At 41.4% G+C, this 14,408-nt stretch overlaps 1 protein-coding gene across 1 annotated transcript; it reads left to right on the forward strand.

The window, feature by feature from the left end:
* The first annotated feature begins 150 nt into the window (after nt 1-150).
* Nucleotides 151-13,712, forward strand: TAF5 (TATA-box binding protein associated factor 5). The gene is made up of 11 exons (XM_083441536.1): nt 151-777; nt 1,947-2,181; nt 3,502-3,817; nt 4,482-4,645; nt 5,562-5,697; nt 6,752-6,872; nt 7,646-7,775; nt 9,387-9,551; nt 10,678-10,855; nt 11,275-11,452; nt 12,539-13,712. Exons 1-11 carry the CDS (start codon nt 204-206, stop codon nt 12,754-12,756), a joined length of 2,415 nt encoding a protein of 804 aa, XP_083297662.1. The 5' UTR covers nt 151-203; the 3' UTR covers nt 12,757-13,712.
* The last annotated feature ends 696 nt before the right edge of the window (nt 13,713-14,408 follow it).

Genomic DNA, 14,408 nt, shown 5'->3' on the forward strand with positions numbered 1-14,408 from the left:
TTACTTGCTCTAGTTAGTTCTCCTTTTATTTTACAGTACAGTATTCTATTTGAAATCATTTCCCTCCAGTGGAACAGGAAGTGCCGTAAAGCGCCGCCCTAATTGTCGCTAGCTGCCCTTGGCCTCACGGCTTGGAGACCGTGCCCTCACTGTCGCAAAGCCGCGGGCTGCCTGAGTTGGAGGCGAGGCTGTCGGGTTCCATTATGGCGGCTCTGCCGGAGGAGCCGGCCGAAGCAGTCACAGTGAAGCCGGACCCCGACGCGGGAGCGCCGCCGGCACCACCCCCTCCTCCTCCCGCTCTCCCTCAGTCTCCGGCAGCAGCAGCTGGAGCGACGGCGGCAGCGGGAGTCGCTGCCGCTCCCTCTGCCCCCTCGGCCGCCGCTCCTCTAGCGGAAGGGGGCGAGCCGTTGGCGGCAGGAACCGACGCGAAGCCGCCGGTGGCGCCCAGCCCTGCGCCGCCCGCTTCGCAGCTGCCCACCGACCGGCAGACGCTGCTGGCCGTGCTGCAGTTCCTGAGGCGCAGCAACCTCCGCGAGTCCGAGGAGATCCTCCGCAGGGAGGCCCGGCTGCTCGCCGACGAGGTCGCGGCGGATCCCGGCTCCTCGGCGCCCGGAGTCCAGGCGTCCCATGGCGGGGAAGGGCAGGAGCCCGGCGTCGGCGCCCCCGGCTCTGGGGATGTGCTGCTCAGCTCGGTCACCTTTGGCCAGAGCGGGGCCACCATCTCTCCGGGCGCTGCCGCGGCGCCTCCCGCAGTGGCCTTGGGGCCACCTGGGAAAGGTGAGCGAGGGGGTCGCTCGCAGGAGGGACCTTTCGTATTTGCACTGGCTGCTTTGTGACAGCTGAGGTCAAAATCCAGTTTTTAAATTCGCAGGCTGTTCTACGTTGTGGTCACCTAGTGCTATTGCACAGGATTCGTTCTGCGAATGGTAATGACCAATTTATCTGTTTAGGGAAGCTTTTAATGTTTGACAGACTATTGTATTTTAATATTTTGTTGGAAGCCGTTCAGAGGGGCTGGGGAAACCCATCCAGATGGGCAGGGTATAAATAAATTATTATTATTATTATTATTATTATTATTATTGGAGTACATATTACTGTGCGGGAGGCAGGGAAGACAGGAGTGCCTGGCATTCTCTGGTCCATGGGGTCATGAAGAGTCGGACACGACTAAACGACTAAACAACAATGACATATTACTGTATACGTTAACATTTTTTTTTGTTAATCGGCTTGCTCTTTTGAGGCACACCTATAAAGCTGTTGTTTATATTTTTATTCTCCCAAGCAATCAAAGTTAAAGTCTACAATAAAACTAGATTTAAAACCAAGCTGCTGTTTATATTTTTATTCTCCCAAGCAATCAAAGTTAAAGTATACAATAAAACTAGATTTAAAACCACACATAATACAGAAGGAATACAAAGTGTAGGCTACAGCTTCAGTTTCAAAATAACTAGGTGAGAGACTTAGTTATCACCTTTTATAAGTACATTTTGGGAAGTAGTATAATAGGAGGAATTGGCGCCACTAATAGAATATTCTGTAGAGCAAAACTCCCATCAGCCTTAACTAGCATGACCAATGGCATGGGGTGATAGGAGTTGTAGGTAACGGGCTATACTGACTGCATAACCTGCTTATGAATAATATTTGATCCTGGATTGTAATAGTACAATTGAGCTTAGGGTATGATTGAGTGATGTCAGTTTTTCATGTAAACATTCATTTGAAAAGAAATTTGTTGAGCATGTTTCTTAGTCATTTGCTCCGTGTCATTACTTACTAAAAGTGATAAAAATAGCACTGTTGCTGTGCATAATAATTTATGCAGCAGTATAAAGGGGAAAGAGGTTCTTGTCTCAAGAAGCTTACACAGTTTAGAACTGAAATAGTTACACAGAGTGCAAACATTGATTTACCCATTATATGTTAATGCCTTGCAGTTGGAGTCTTTGTGGAAGATCAGCCAGATGTAAGTGCAGTACTGTCTGCCTACAATCAGCAAGGAGACCCAGCGCTTTATGAAGAGTACTACAGTGGACTGAAACACTTCATTGAATGTGCTCTGGACTGTCATCGAGCTGAGTTATCACAGCTTTTTTATCCTCTCTTTGTACATATGTACTTGGAGCTAGTCTACAATGGGCATGAAAATGAAGCAAAGTCCTTCTTTGAAAAGTAATACCATTTTGTGCATTTAGTCTCCACTTTCATGTTCTCACTATTAGCTAGATAAATCTAAAAATTTGTTGGTTGCAGATGTTCACAGTTAAAGTGTGTGAACTGGAAGTAGAGTCTGTAACATTTACGCTAAGGCAGGCATCCAGAGGAGGAACAAAATAATCCTGAGATGCTGAAAGATTTTTAAGCCCCTCTCCTGGCAGCTAGGTCTTTCCTGCAAGTGTGGGCTACTGGGTGCCTGCAACCACAAAATATAGGCAATATTTTAGGAGGATATTTATAGATGCCATATAACATGACTTAAGACATTCCCAGTTATTACATAGATTATTGCATTCCAATGACTAATTATTATTCTTATGAGGCAGCATTTGTTTATGTGTGTGCTAATTTGTTTAATTATGAGGTTAAATGCCAGTTCTAGTGATGTCTGTAAAGTTCTGAAACTTCTAGGCCTGAACCATTTGATAACATTGCTCATTTCAATGACTTAAGGGAGTTGAACCAATGAAATACTCTGCATTGTCTCCTGTTATGGGCAGCAAGCGAATACATACATGGCCTCTTCAGAGAAAAATTATCTGTGTCCAAGGCTGTAAAATCCTGGGTATTTGGTACTTGAATTCCTAAACATTTATGTGGTTACTTGGGAATCTGAAATGTTTTTTCCAGCCTTGTGCATTCTGGTTTTATGAGCTAATACAAAAGGTTGCTGCTTGTAAAAGCTAGCTATTTCTCACAGCACCTGTGCTTCTGTGCTTTAGAATTGTGGCTTTCTTCTGGTATAATGAACTATGTAGTAAGGGTTTACTTTGAAAGTCAAGTAGTTTATTAAATTACTGCTATTTCAAGATGTTCTGCTAGACTGACTGCACCAGCAATTGATTGAGAAAGATCTGGGACGTTAAGGGTGACGTAGAATGATGTCCGCTTGCTTGTGAAACAGGACTTAGTTTACTTCTCCTCAGCCTCCAGAGCAGATTTGGGGGGGGGGGGGCAGAGAGACAGGCAGAGGTAGACGAGGAAGAAGCACCCACTTGCACTATTCTGGATCTCACCCTTAGATAATGAAAGAAATTACGAGATAAAAGCAGTTATGGGAGTGAAAAATTCAATTGAAATGATTTTTTTAACATAACTGAACTATTGATAAAATATAATTTTTAGATACATTAAATATAAGATGGTGATAGTACATAGATGTCACGCGTGAATATAGAAAAATAAAAAATGTGTTCTGCTGAAGATCACAGAACTTAAGTTGTTTAGACAGTTGTCCCCCTACACATCTTTTGTGTGATTCTAACCTTTTTCTAGGTTTCATGGAGATCAGGAGTGTTATTATCAAGATGACTTGCGTGTACTATCAAGTTTAACCAAAAAAGAGCACATGAGAGGGAATGAGACAATGCTGGATTTTCGAACAAGCAAGTTTGTGCTGCGAATTTCCCGTGATTCTTATCAGCTATTGAAGAGACACCTTCAGGAAAAACAGAACAATCAGATCTGGAATATTGTTCAGGAACATCTTTACATTGATATCTTTGATGGAATGCCTCGCAGTAAACAACAGATTGATGCTATGGTGGGAAGTTTGGCAGGAGAGGCAAAACGGGAGGCTAATAAAGCAAAGGTATGAGGTTGATAAATACGTAACATCATGAACATTTTGTTAGGGATGTATAGGTTGTCAGTTCTATGAGAGTTCTTGGCTTCTTTAGATCTGCAGTTGGTTAACAGTGTATGCTTCTGGATAAGGAAGAATTAGCTAAGCACTCTTACTTATCATTACTCCTGACTGCAGCTCCTTGTGCTAAACTGGATGTTGTTCTGGATAGATCTCCAATTTTCCAGAGCAGTTAAACTTTATGTGCCCCTGACTTGCCAAAATGGCAAGTATCTCTCTGACCATTGTCTTGGCATTAGGAATGACTTACATATGTTCTGCCTTTGTTCAATATATGATACAGAAAGGCTAAGGAGTTACATTTGTCACTGACATCTGTGACAGATTATTGGCCCAGTTTACATGTCATTTTAAAGCACAGTTAAAACTTAACTGTTGTTCCCACTCCTCACCCCCCAATTACTTGAAAATTGCTGAGAATTTTGGTGGACCACTCTTCGTAGAGATGTATGTCTTAAATGAAAGCTGTTGTGGTCCACAGAGAAACATTCATATTTTTAAAAGTAATTACATTGATCTAATAAAACTTACTATTCTGCTCTACCAGTTCTCTGTTTCTTTAACTTTTCTTTTTTTAATTACATGACTCTTTTCTTCTTTTGACTTGTAGGTCTTTTTTGGCTTATTAAAAGAACCAGAAATTGAGTTGCCTTTGGATGATGAAGATGAAGAGGGGGAAAATGAGGAGGGCAAGCCAAAGAAGAAGAAGCCAAAAAAAGACAGCATGGGATCAAAAAGTAAAAAGCAAGATCCAAATGCTCCTCCACAGACTAGGTAATGCTGAAAGTAGAAACGTCTCAGTTCATTTTCCATCTTCCTTTTTTAGTCTGCACCAGTTCAGACTGAAGTGGGCAGCTGACATTGCTGAATAGAAAACTAGATATCACAGAAAAGGTCTCTACCTCAGTCTTTTACCTGATATCTAGCTTTGTGTATGGAAGGTTGGCTTTTTTCCCTTCTGCATGGAGGAACATTCAGTCATGTGAGCCCTCATGCAGTCTGATGTGATACAGAGCAAAGGAAAATTTACCATCTAGGAACTAGACTATAGTCAATATTTTGATAAGCATTTTCTCAGTTAATTTGCTTCTTAAAAAATGTTTTGGAGGTTCTAGTTCTATTAGGACAGGGGTCAGCAAACTTTTTCAGCAGGGGGCCAGTCCACTGTCCCTCATACCTTGTGGGGGGTTGGACTATATTTTTTTGGGGGGGGGAATGAACGAATTCCTATGCCCCACAAATAACCCAGAGATGCATTTTAAATAAAAGCACACATTCTACTCGTGTAAAAACACGCTGATTCCCAGACTGTCCGTGGGCCAGATTTAGAAGGTGATTGGGCCGGATCCAGCCCCTGGGCCTTAGTTTGCCTACCCATGTATTAGGAGATGCATTGCACTGATGTAAAAAGCTTGTATCATTTGAAGGAAAACTTTCCTCTATGAATATGGAGGTGTTCGTAAAAGTAACTTCCCTTATATTGTAAAAGAATTGGTAGAGTTATGATTTTCCTAATTTTGTCATCTTTTAGTTAATACTACCCAAGGAGCTTGTTTCTGGGTTCTTTCCTCCCCAGACATTCAAAAATTGAGTTCTTTTTCGGCCTCTGTTCAGTGTGCAGGTGTGATTTCCTGGCATCAATGGATCTTTTGTTTCGTTTTTGGTTTTAAGTATGTTCTTCTGTATGCAGAATCCCGCTTCCTGAGCTAAAGGATTCAGATAAGTTGGACAAAATAATGAATATGAAAGAAGCCACTAAACGTGTACGTCTTGGTCCAGACTGCCTGCCTTCCATTTGTTTCTACACATTCCTTAATGCATACCAGGTCAGTTGTGGGATTGGTAGTGATACCAAAGTATGACATTAGGCAGAGGGCAACTGGAGGTGGCTTTGCCGAAATGGCCTCAACCAAACGGGGGAGGCCTGGTGGGCTTAATTATCCACTCCTTGTCTATAGCAGTGGCTCCCCAGTTTCAGACCATTCCCTCCCTGCCCTACCTGCAGATGTTGAGGGTTAAACTTGGCATGCAAAACATATGCTGTATAATCCAGCCCTTCCCAGATACCTGTTCTATCAAATCTTGGCACAGTTTAAAAAATGGATTGTGCCCAGACTTTGCATGAGTGGGATGCTGCTTGCACAGTGCGGTTTTTCATCCTCTCCCCTCTGGCAGGACAGCTGTGGAACTAAGTGTTGTGGGCTGCAATGGGAGATGGAATCATAGGAAATTGGACAGAGACCACTTGCCTAATGCGGAGCCGGAAGGCCACTCGTTGTAGTCAGGATACAACACATAGTTAATACCAAAAATGTGGAAGTGCCTTGTGCAGGCTGCTTAAATAATAGGGGCCTGCAAATCTTTTACTTTTAATGATGGCTTGTGGTTGCCCCACATGAAGCAAGAGTCCTTCCTTTCTCTTCTTTTCACTTATTGAACAAAACATGGGCAGGAAGAATTTGTCTTACTTCAGGTTGGGAGGCAGAGATGGACAGCAAGGGAGTCTCACTATTTCGAGTGTCTCCAAATCCTGGTGTAAAGTGGAAAATTAACCTCTTCCCCTTCTCTCAAGTCCTCTGCATTTGCCAGAGGACTCAGGAGGGTTGGGTAAATGGTGACTACAAAAAATCAGAGCCAGCCAAAAGGTGGATCCTTTCTTTAAAAACAAAAAACTTCTGCCCAGGTTTAGCAACATTTGCTTTACATTTTTTTAATAAAAAAAATGGCTATACAGTATAGTTAATTTTGTAATATGGTAATTCTCACCTCTGTGTTCAAAACTAACGCTAGATGGCTAATTCTCGGGGAACAACACTGTGTGGTGATTACATTCTCAGCCCACATATAAAACTTCTTCAATGGTGATTTTTGCATGAACAGGGCCTTACAGCAGTGGACATTACAGATGACTCTAGCATGATCGTTGGAGGCTTTGCTGACTCCACTGTCAGAGTGTGGTCTGTGACACCCAAAAAGCTACGCAGTGTGAAATCAGCAGCAGGTAATCAGAATGAACTCTCGTCCTAATTTACACACTAACTGTTCAGATAGAGGATCACATGGAGGAAGGTTGCTCAGTTTAAATCCTTCCTTTGGAATAGCAATCCTGAGCTAATGAAATGAAATTATTTTGCCTTAATGCATCACAGCTTTAGCATTCATATTTATTTAACTGCTGACAATAGAACCTACCCAAATTAAGACAAATTGTTTTTGCATATAACTACTGACATCAGGGGGAAAACTATACATAAGGATCAATGCTCTATTTAGGGAAGATGTTGTGATACTTTGGAAATGAGGCAATGTTTATTTTGTGTTATTGTACTTCCTTATTGTAGAGTACTGTGTTTTTGCTAAGGAAGATATGCTAATGCAGAGATTTTAAAAATCAAGTGGTTTCAGGAATGGAGCAGAAAATACAATTGAAAGTGTTCAGGCCTGTCAGCCTAGCAAAATGGTTGCCAGTGGTACTCTGGTAGAAGCATCACAGATTTCAGATTTCAGTGAAGGCCTTTCCCAACCAGATGCCCATCAGATATTTGGCACTGTAGCTTGCTTCAGGCATAGCCAGCACATCTCTGTTGGCTGGAGCTGATGGAGGTTATAGACAAACACATTTTGAGGGCATCTTGGTCTGTATCATTGAAATTGACAGAAAATCATGATTTAGGCCATGGTGGTATTCTGATACAATCAAAAAGGCATTTGCACTTTGGCAAGCACTACTGGCGATCTACATGAAGATAAACTTTAGGGTTTTTTTCTTTTCAGATCTCAGTCTCATAGATAAAGAATCAGATGATGTTTTAGAAAGGATCATGGATGAGAGAACAGCAAGTGAGTTGAAGATTTTATATGGTCACAGTGGACCTGTCTATGGTACCAGCTTCAGTCCTGATAGGTAAAACAATAGTTATTTGTGGGGGGATCTCTTAATACAGTATTCTTTAAGCAGAGTATCCACACTTACAAAAAGTATTTTTCTGGAGACTTTTGTACAATTTGAGTCTACCACCTCAGGATAGATGAATGAGACCTGATCCCATGGACTATGCAATTTATGTTGAGCATCAGAAGGAACCTCATGAGCTAGAAGCCTCAAACTGCTACAGGCGGTGGCCATTTTAGGCATGTCCAGTTAACATGTGATTGCCGACATATGAGTCCTTTTGGACCTGGAAGAGAACGGAACGAGAGGTGTGGCATGCTTATGTACACTCAACCAAAGCATGCAGAGGCCAGGAACAGAACCCCCACATGAAATGTTCCGTCTGTACTAGCATATTTTTAATCTGAAGGTCCCATCCTTCAGATGAGCTATGTACAATATCAAAAAGCTTAGAATTGAAACAGTACTGCACAATTGTTGTTTACAAAAGTGCAGTGGGTTAAGCCAATGTCCACTTAATATCTATGAATCTCAAAGCCACCTCTAGCTATAGTCTCTGAAATGTTTTTGTGTATTGGACAATGAAATATATAACTGTCAAAATAATGGTTTTATTTCTTTAAAGCATGATCAAGTTTATTAGATGCAGGAGGCTTTTCACATATTTTAAACTAGTAAATTATATATGGGGCAATAGACATGCACATGAATAGATGAGTGTTCTATATTTCATATTACAGTGGTGCCCCGCAAGACGGAAAACCCGCAAGACGAAAGGGTTTTCCGTTTTCAGAGGCACTTCGCAAGACGAATTTCCCTATGGGCTTGCTTTTTGAGTTTTTTTTCCGCTCCAAAACCCCTTTTTCTGAAGTGCTAAGCTGCTAATAGCCTTTTAGCAGCTAAACCACTAATCCCTTAAGCCTTAAAAAGCCGTTAATAGCCCTTAAACTGCCAATAGCGCTAATCCGCTAATGGGCTTGCTTCGCAAGACGAAAAAACCACAAGACGAAAAGACTCGCGGAACGGATTCTTTTCGTCTTGCGAGGCACCACTGTATATCACTGTTTTAAAAATATTGTATGGAAAACATGAATATGAAATAACTTCTAAGAAACAAGGGGGATAACATTCTGAGGAGCATGTTTTAAAGTGGGCAGCATCCCATGTTGCGTGAGTGGACTTGAACTCATGTAATTGGGCTTCAGCTACCTTACCCTTCCCTCCAAAACCCCTCCATCATCTCTGGACAATGCTGTAATACTCCAGAGCAATTTGAGGGTGTGTGGAGGGTGGGGGCTACAGGCAATGTTGGATACAACCTAGTAGTTTATAATTTTGAGGTTATATTGTTAAATTTTAATTCTTAAAAACAAATCAGGCGTCAGCCAAACATCAAACAGTAACCAATCAGTGTGATGGGCTAAGAGGATGTAAATGTAAGAAATCCTTAGTTCCTATGTCATCTCAGCTGTGATCTTATTCTTTTAGCTTCTTAAATGCAAATTGGGGATAATACTCTCCTGAAGTGTATTAAAAGCTTTGATGTCTTGAAATGTGTTATTGAGGGGTTTAAGACTGAGTATAGCTTAAAAAATACCTTTTCTGATTTATTTTTTCTGTCAGGAACTACTTGCTATCATCTTCAGAGGATGGCACTATCAGACTGTGGAGCCTCTTAACCTTTTCTTGTCTAGTCGGATACAAAGGACACAACTACCCTATATGGGATACACAGTTCTCTCCCTATGGATATTACTTTATATCTGGAGGTCATGACAGAGTGGCTCGGTAAGTCAGCATGAGTTTCCCATCTCAATGTAAATCTGCAGTTCTGTCTTGTCAGTTGGTGACATCTCCTTGTTGCTGTCTGCTATATTTTAGGGCAAGGGTAGGGAACCTCTAACCCAAAGGCCAATCTTGGCCTGCAAGGTCCTTTCCCCTGAACAACACCCACTTGTATCTCAACAGATATCAGTGGGTGATGTCAGCTGATGAAGGGGGGGCAGGGTTCAATCCTGCAAGGATCTATTTTGCCACCGTGTTCCCTGTGGGGAACATGCTGGTGAAGCAGACTCCTTCAGCCAGTAGGACTGAACTCTTTACTTATCAGTTGGTGAATGGAGAGTTCAGTCCTTATAGTTGTTGCTTTGCCAGTATGTTCCCAGCAGAATGGCACTGGTGAAGGAGACCCCTCCCCCTGCCTCAGATTAACTTTGATAGGTGAACCCACCTATCAGTCACCTGACATTAGATGATTGATGCCAAAGTTAACTTATTTTGTATATGGTATACGACCCTTCTCTTGCCAACCTAGCAGTTCAGAAGCACATCAAAGTGCAAGTAGATAAATAGGTACTACTCCGGTGGGAAGGTAAACGGTGTTTCCGTGCACTGCTCTGATTTGCCAGAAGCGGCTTAGTCATGCTGGCCACATGACCTGGAAGCTGTACGCCGGCTCCCTTGGCCAATAAAGCGAGATGAGCGCCGCAATCCCAGAGTTGGTCACGACTGGACCTAACGGTCAGGGGTCCCTTTACCTTTGCCTATACGACCCTTATATAAGACGACCCCTACTTTTTTGAACCCAAAATTAAGACATCAGGTTTTCGGGAGGACAAAATGCAAAAAAACCACACCCCATTGCAGGTCTGGCCTGCTGTGCCAAAAAGGTACCTCATCCCTGTTCTAGGATATATCCTATAAGACATTTGACTAAAAATAGTACTAATTGCCATTTAGGGTTTTTTATACTAGAGGGAGAATTAAATTTGCCCCCCCGCCCCATCTCTCTTGACTCTTCAGCTTAGTTTGGAGGCACTTGTGAAGCACACATTCCCTTGCCGTCAGGACATCAGCAGTCTTGTTATGTATTTCTTGTTTCGCGTTTTTGAAATGTTCTTTGTACTGGTTTAAGCTTGTGGGCTACGGATCACTATCAGCCTTTGCGGATCTTTGCTGGCCATCTTGCTGATGTCACATCAACGCGTTTTCACCCAAACTCGAACTACGTTGCTACAGGCTCAGCAGATAGGACTGTGCGGCTGTGGGATGTCCTGAATGGGAATTGTGTCAGAATTTTCACAGGACATAAGGTAAATTAATGTGAGATTAACACTGAAATACATTAGTTGCACAAAAATGGTAACAGGAGATGGCTGAAACCTTTACACACAGTACTAGAAATTAGTTAAAAACTGACCTGTTGTTCAAAGTTTCCTTTTGAATAGATACTGTTTCTCCATAGGACCACAACCTATCTTATAACTTCCCACTGGGAAGTAAGAGGTCACCTCAGAAGAGGTGGTGCAGAGTGCTCTGAAATGACATTATTTATTTGAAGGGTGCTTGCTAAGTAAAACAAGGCATACTGTTGACGGTTTTGTTTTTGGATTTTATATATAGGATTTTCTGTAGCTTTGAATTGTTATCATTTCTAGTGTAATTTACCTTGAGGCTTCTTGTAGAAGGTGATGCATAAGTGTTGTTGTTAATAGGCTTATTTTTGTTCCAGGGACCAGTTCATTCATTGGCATTTTCTCCTAACGGAAGATTCTTGGCAACTGGGGCAACAGATGGAAGAGTGCTTTTGTGGGATATTGGGCATGGTTTGATGGTTGGAGAATTAAAAGGACACACAGACACAGTCTACACACTCAGATTCAGTAGAGATGGAGAGATCTTAGCATCAGGTATTGAAGTCAATTTTGCTCTGTTTAGTGGAACAATACTATCATCTGGAATCATAGACTTGTCTCTATTTTGACATCTCAGTCTTCCATTTAGTGAGCAATTGTTAAAGCATATTCATTTAATACTTTAATTTGCTAGCATTGTCTGTTAACTAGAAAAACTGAACCTAAAGGACAAGATGGTGCCACACCCAACTTTCCATGTATAGAAGCAGACATGACTTGCAAATGGTGAGGGGAGGTATCGTGTATGCACCTGTGGGAAGCCAGATAGCTTGGGGGCTGCAGGAGAGGCCGCATGGCGCACAGCTTTGTCCATAAACACACTGCTTCTACACTGCATCCCCCAGCATCCACCACCTGAGGCTAATAGGCCAGGCCCGAACTTCCTTTTATGCAATTATATACCTTTTGAAGCAAAGCTACTATTTATGTATTTACCAAAGTGGGCATGCTAAATTCGAGCAGGCTTTGCAGAATACTTTAAATATTTTCCCCCTCAGAATTTGGCTTTTTTTTTTTAACCTATTATGAACAAGGAGTGGGTCTTTTTGAAAAAGTAAATGGGTTTAGAAGTTTTGCCTTCCTGCTTATTCATGCTCCCCCACTGTAATTTTATTAGCATCAGCCCCCAATCTATCCAGTGAAGGGGTTTCATACTATATAATACAAATATAACATAATTATAATTCCATTTATTTTTTAGTATTACAAGGGTTTCAGCTTGTATCTTTTAAACTATAAATTGTGAGAGTGGGACCTGCATTTCTGTCCTGTTACCAGAATTTTAGAAACATTGGGTCATATTCTACAGAGTCCATGCATGAGTGAAATGGGTTCCGACTCATGCATTAGGACTTCCTCTCCTCCCTGCAAGCAGGTTGAAGGATCTTTGGAAAGGCTTTATCTTTGAAAGGCTATTAACTACTACAGAGTACTTAGCAGTAAATATAAGAAGTGATTAGTAGTTTTGTAGATCCTCAGCTTGACAAATGGGTTGTGGTGTATAGCAGAAGTTTTTTCTTTATATTCAGAATTAAATGTTATGTCCTGTTAAATTAGAAGAGTTGTTTTCATTTTTCCTAGGTTCCATGGATAACACAGTAAAGCTATGGGATGCTGTGAAAGCCTTTGAGGACTTAGAAACAGATGATTTTACCACAGCCACTGGACATATAAACCTGCCTGAAAGCTCTCAAGACTTGCTGTTGGGTACATACATGTCCAAATCGACCCCTGTCACACATCTTCATTTTACCCGCAGAAATTTGCTTCTTGCCGCTGGAGCATACAGTCCTCAGTGAACTACCAAACTACAAGACTTGATTGTACAAGTCTCATGTATATCTTAGAATAACTTGAATTAATGAAGACCACAATGTACATATTATACAAATGAACTGAACTTGTCTGCCAGAACAAATGGTGCAAACTGATGATGATTCAAGCCACACCTTCAGAAACTGCTATTTTAAACCCCACCCCAACCCCAGTGTTAGTGCTGAGACACTGACATCATAAAAATAGGGGAAGAAACATATAATGTGGTATGGCTTTTTAAAAGAAGTAAACAGTATGTGGGAATACCTTGCTTAACCTTGTCCACAAAATGACAACAGGCACTACAAAACTGTAGTGCCAGTTGCATAAAGCAAAGTTGTTTGAACAACAATTTAAAAGCACTTAGTTTGGCATTAACACAGGTTTAATAAGTACCCAAAATTTTCTTTCGGAATAAGGCTTGTTCATATAAGTTCTTCAAGAGTGGAATTTGTCTCTATGGAGCTGTTACTTCTTTATAAAGCTGTGAAGAGGCCTAAGTAGTTATCTGACTTATGTGAGTAACCTAGTTTCTTCAAAGCTGAAAAGCACAAATTGAACAAGATTGAACATTTCTAAAACTTCAATTACCAGTAAGCGGCATTTTAGGAAACGCAAACAGTACTTGAAACCTTTAAAACTGAATTTTTGCGTTCCTAACTATTTTGGATACAAAAAGTAGACCAACCTCCCACCACAAGAATCTTGATTCATCCCCCCTTAAGTATTTGCCAGGGGGAGAAATACTTTTTGAGCCCTTTCTATAATGACAAAGCATAAGTGTCATTTATGCTTTCTGTGAAAAATTGTGCCACAGCTATACACAATTTGTTGAAAACTAGTATGGATCCATTAGTTTAAAAACATACTGCCATGGTTTTGCATTATGTACAGTTTTATACTTTTGATATTTTATAATAAAATCTATTTTGTGCCTGTCTTTCAGTTTCATTTGCTCACAAGGGCCTTGTTTTTACCCGTCTGAACCTATATTCTGTAGTTCCAGCAAAAGCAAGCCCTTGTACTACAAGCTTTTATCTTCAAAGACAAAGCAAATGAGAGAATCATTATTTTAAAGGGAAAAAAGTGAGGCTGTTAAATACTACTTGTGGAAGATTTCCACTTACATAATTCCAGAAATGCTTTGTCAAGTTTACAACTGGATTTTTAAAAGGGTTGTACGTATAGAAATCAGTGTTTCAGGGAAGCCAGTTAGTCACATCTTTAAAATGGGGGTGGGGAACCACAGGCCTGAAAGCCAAATGCAGTCACCTGGGCCTCTCTGCTTGGCCTTTGCAAGTCTTCTCAGGCCACAAGCCTACCGCAGCCATATTCTAGTGGCTGTGCTTTGTACTCTTGAACAATGCCTCTTTTGATTCCCTGGATGGAGGCTAGAGGGATGTGTGTAGAAATTAGCAAACTGTACAAAAGTAAAAATTGCATTCTTTGACCCTGCTCACTACTAGCCTCTAGGTGACTGATCAGAACATTTGTCCATCAGAAGGGGCCTGCAGGTCACTGGAAGTACATCATCTGGGATGAAATGTATATGCAGCATCATAAAGGATGTTTCCTAAGAGGCAAACTGCAGAAAGTGGTGGAATTTAGGCCTGGTTTGAGTCTCAACACTAAATTA

The sequence above is a fragment of the Podarcis tiliguerta genome (assembly GCF_965153285.1).
Source record: "Podarcis tiliguerta genome assembly, chromosome: 5".
Taxonomy (NCBI): Eukaryota; Metazoa; Chordata; class Lepidosauria; order Squamata; family Lacertidae; genus Podarcis; species Podarcis tiliguerta.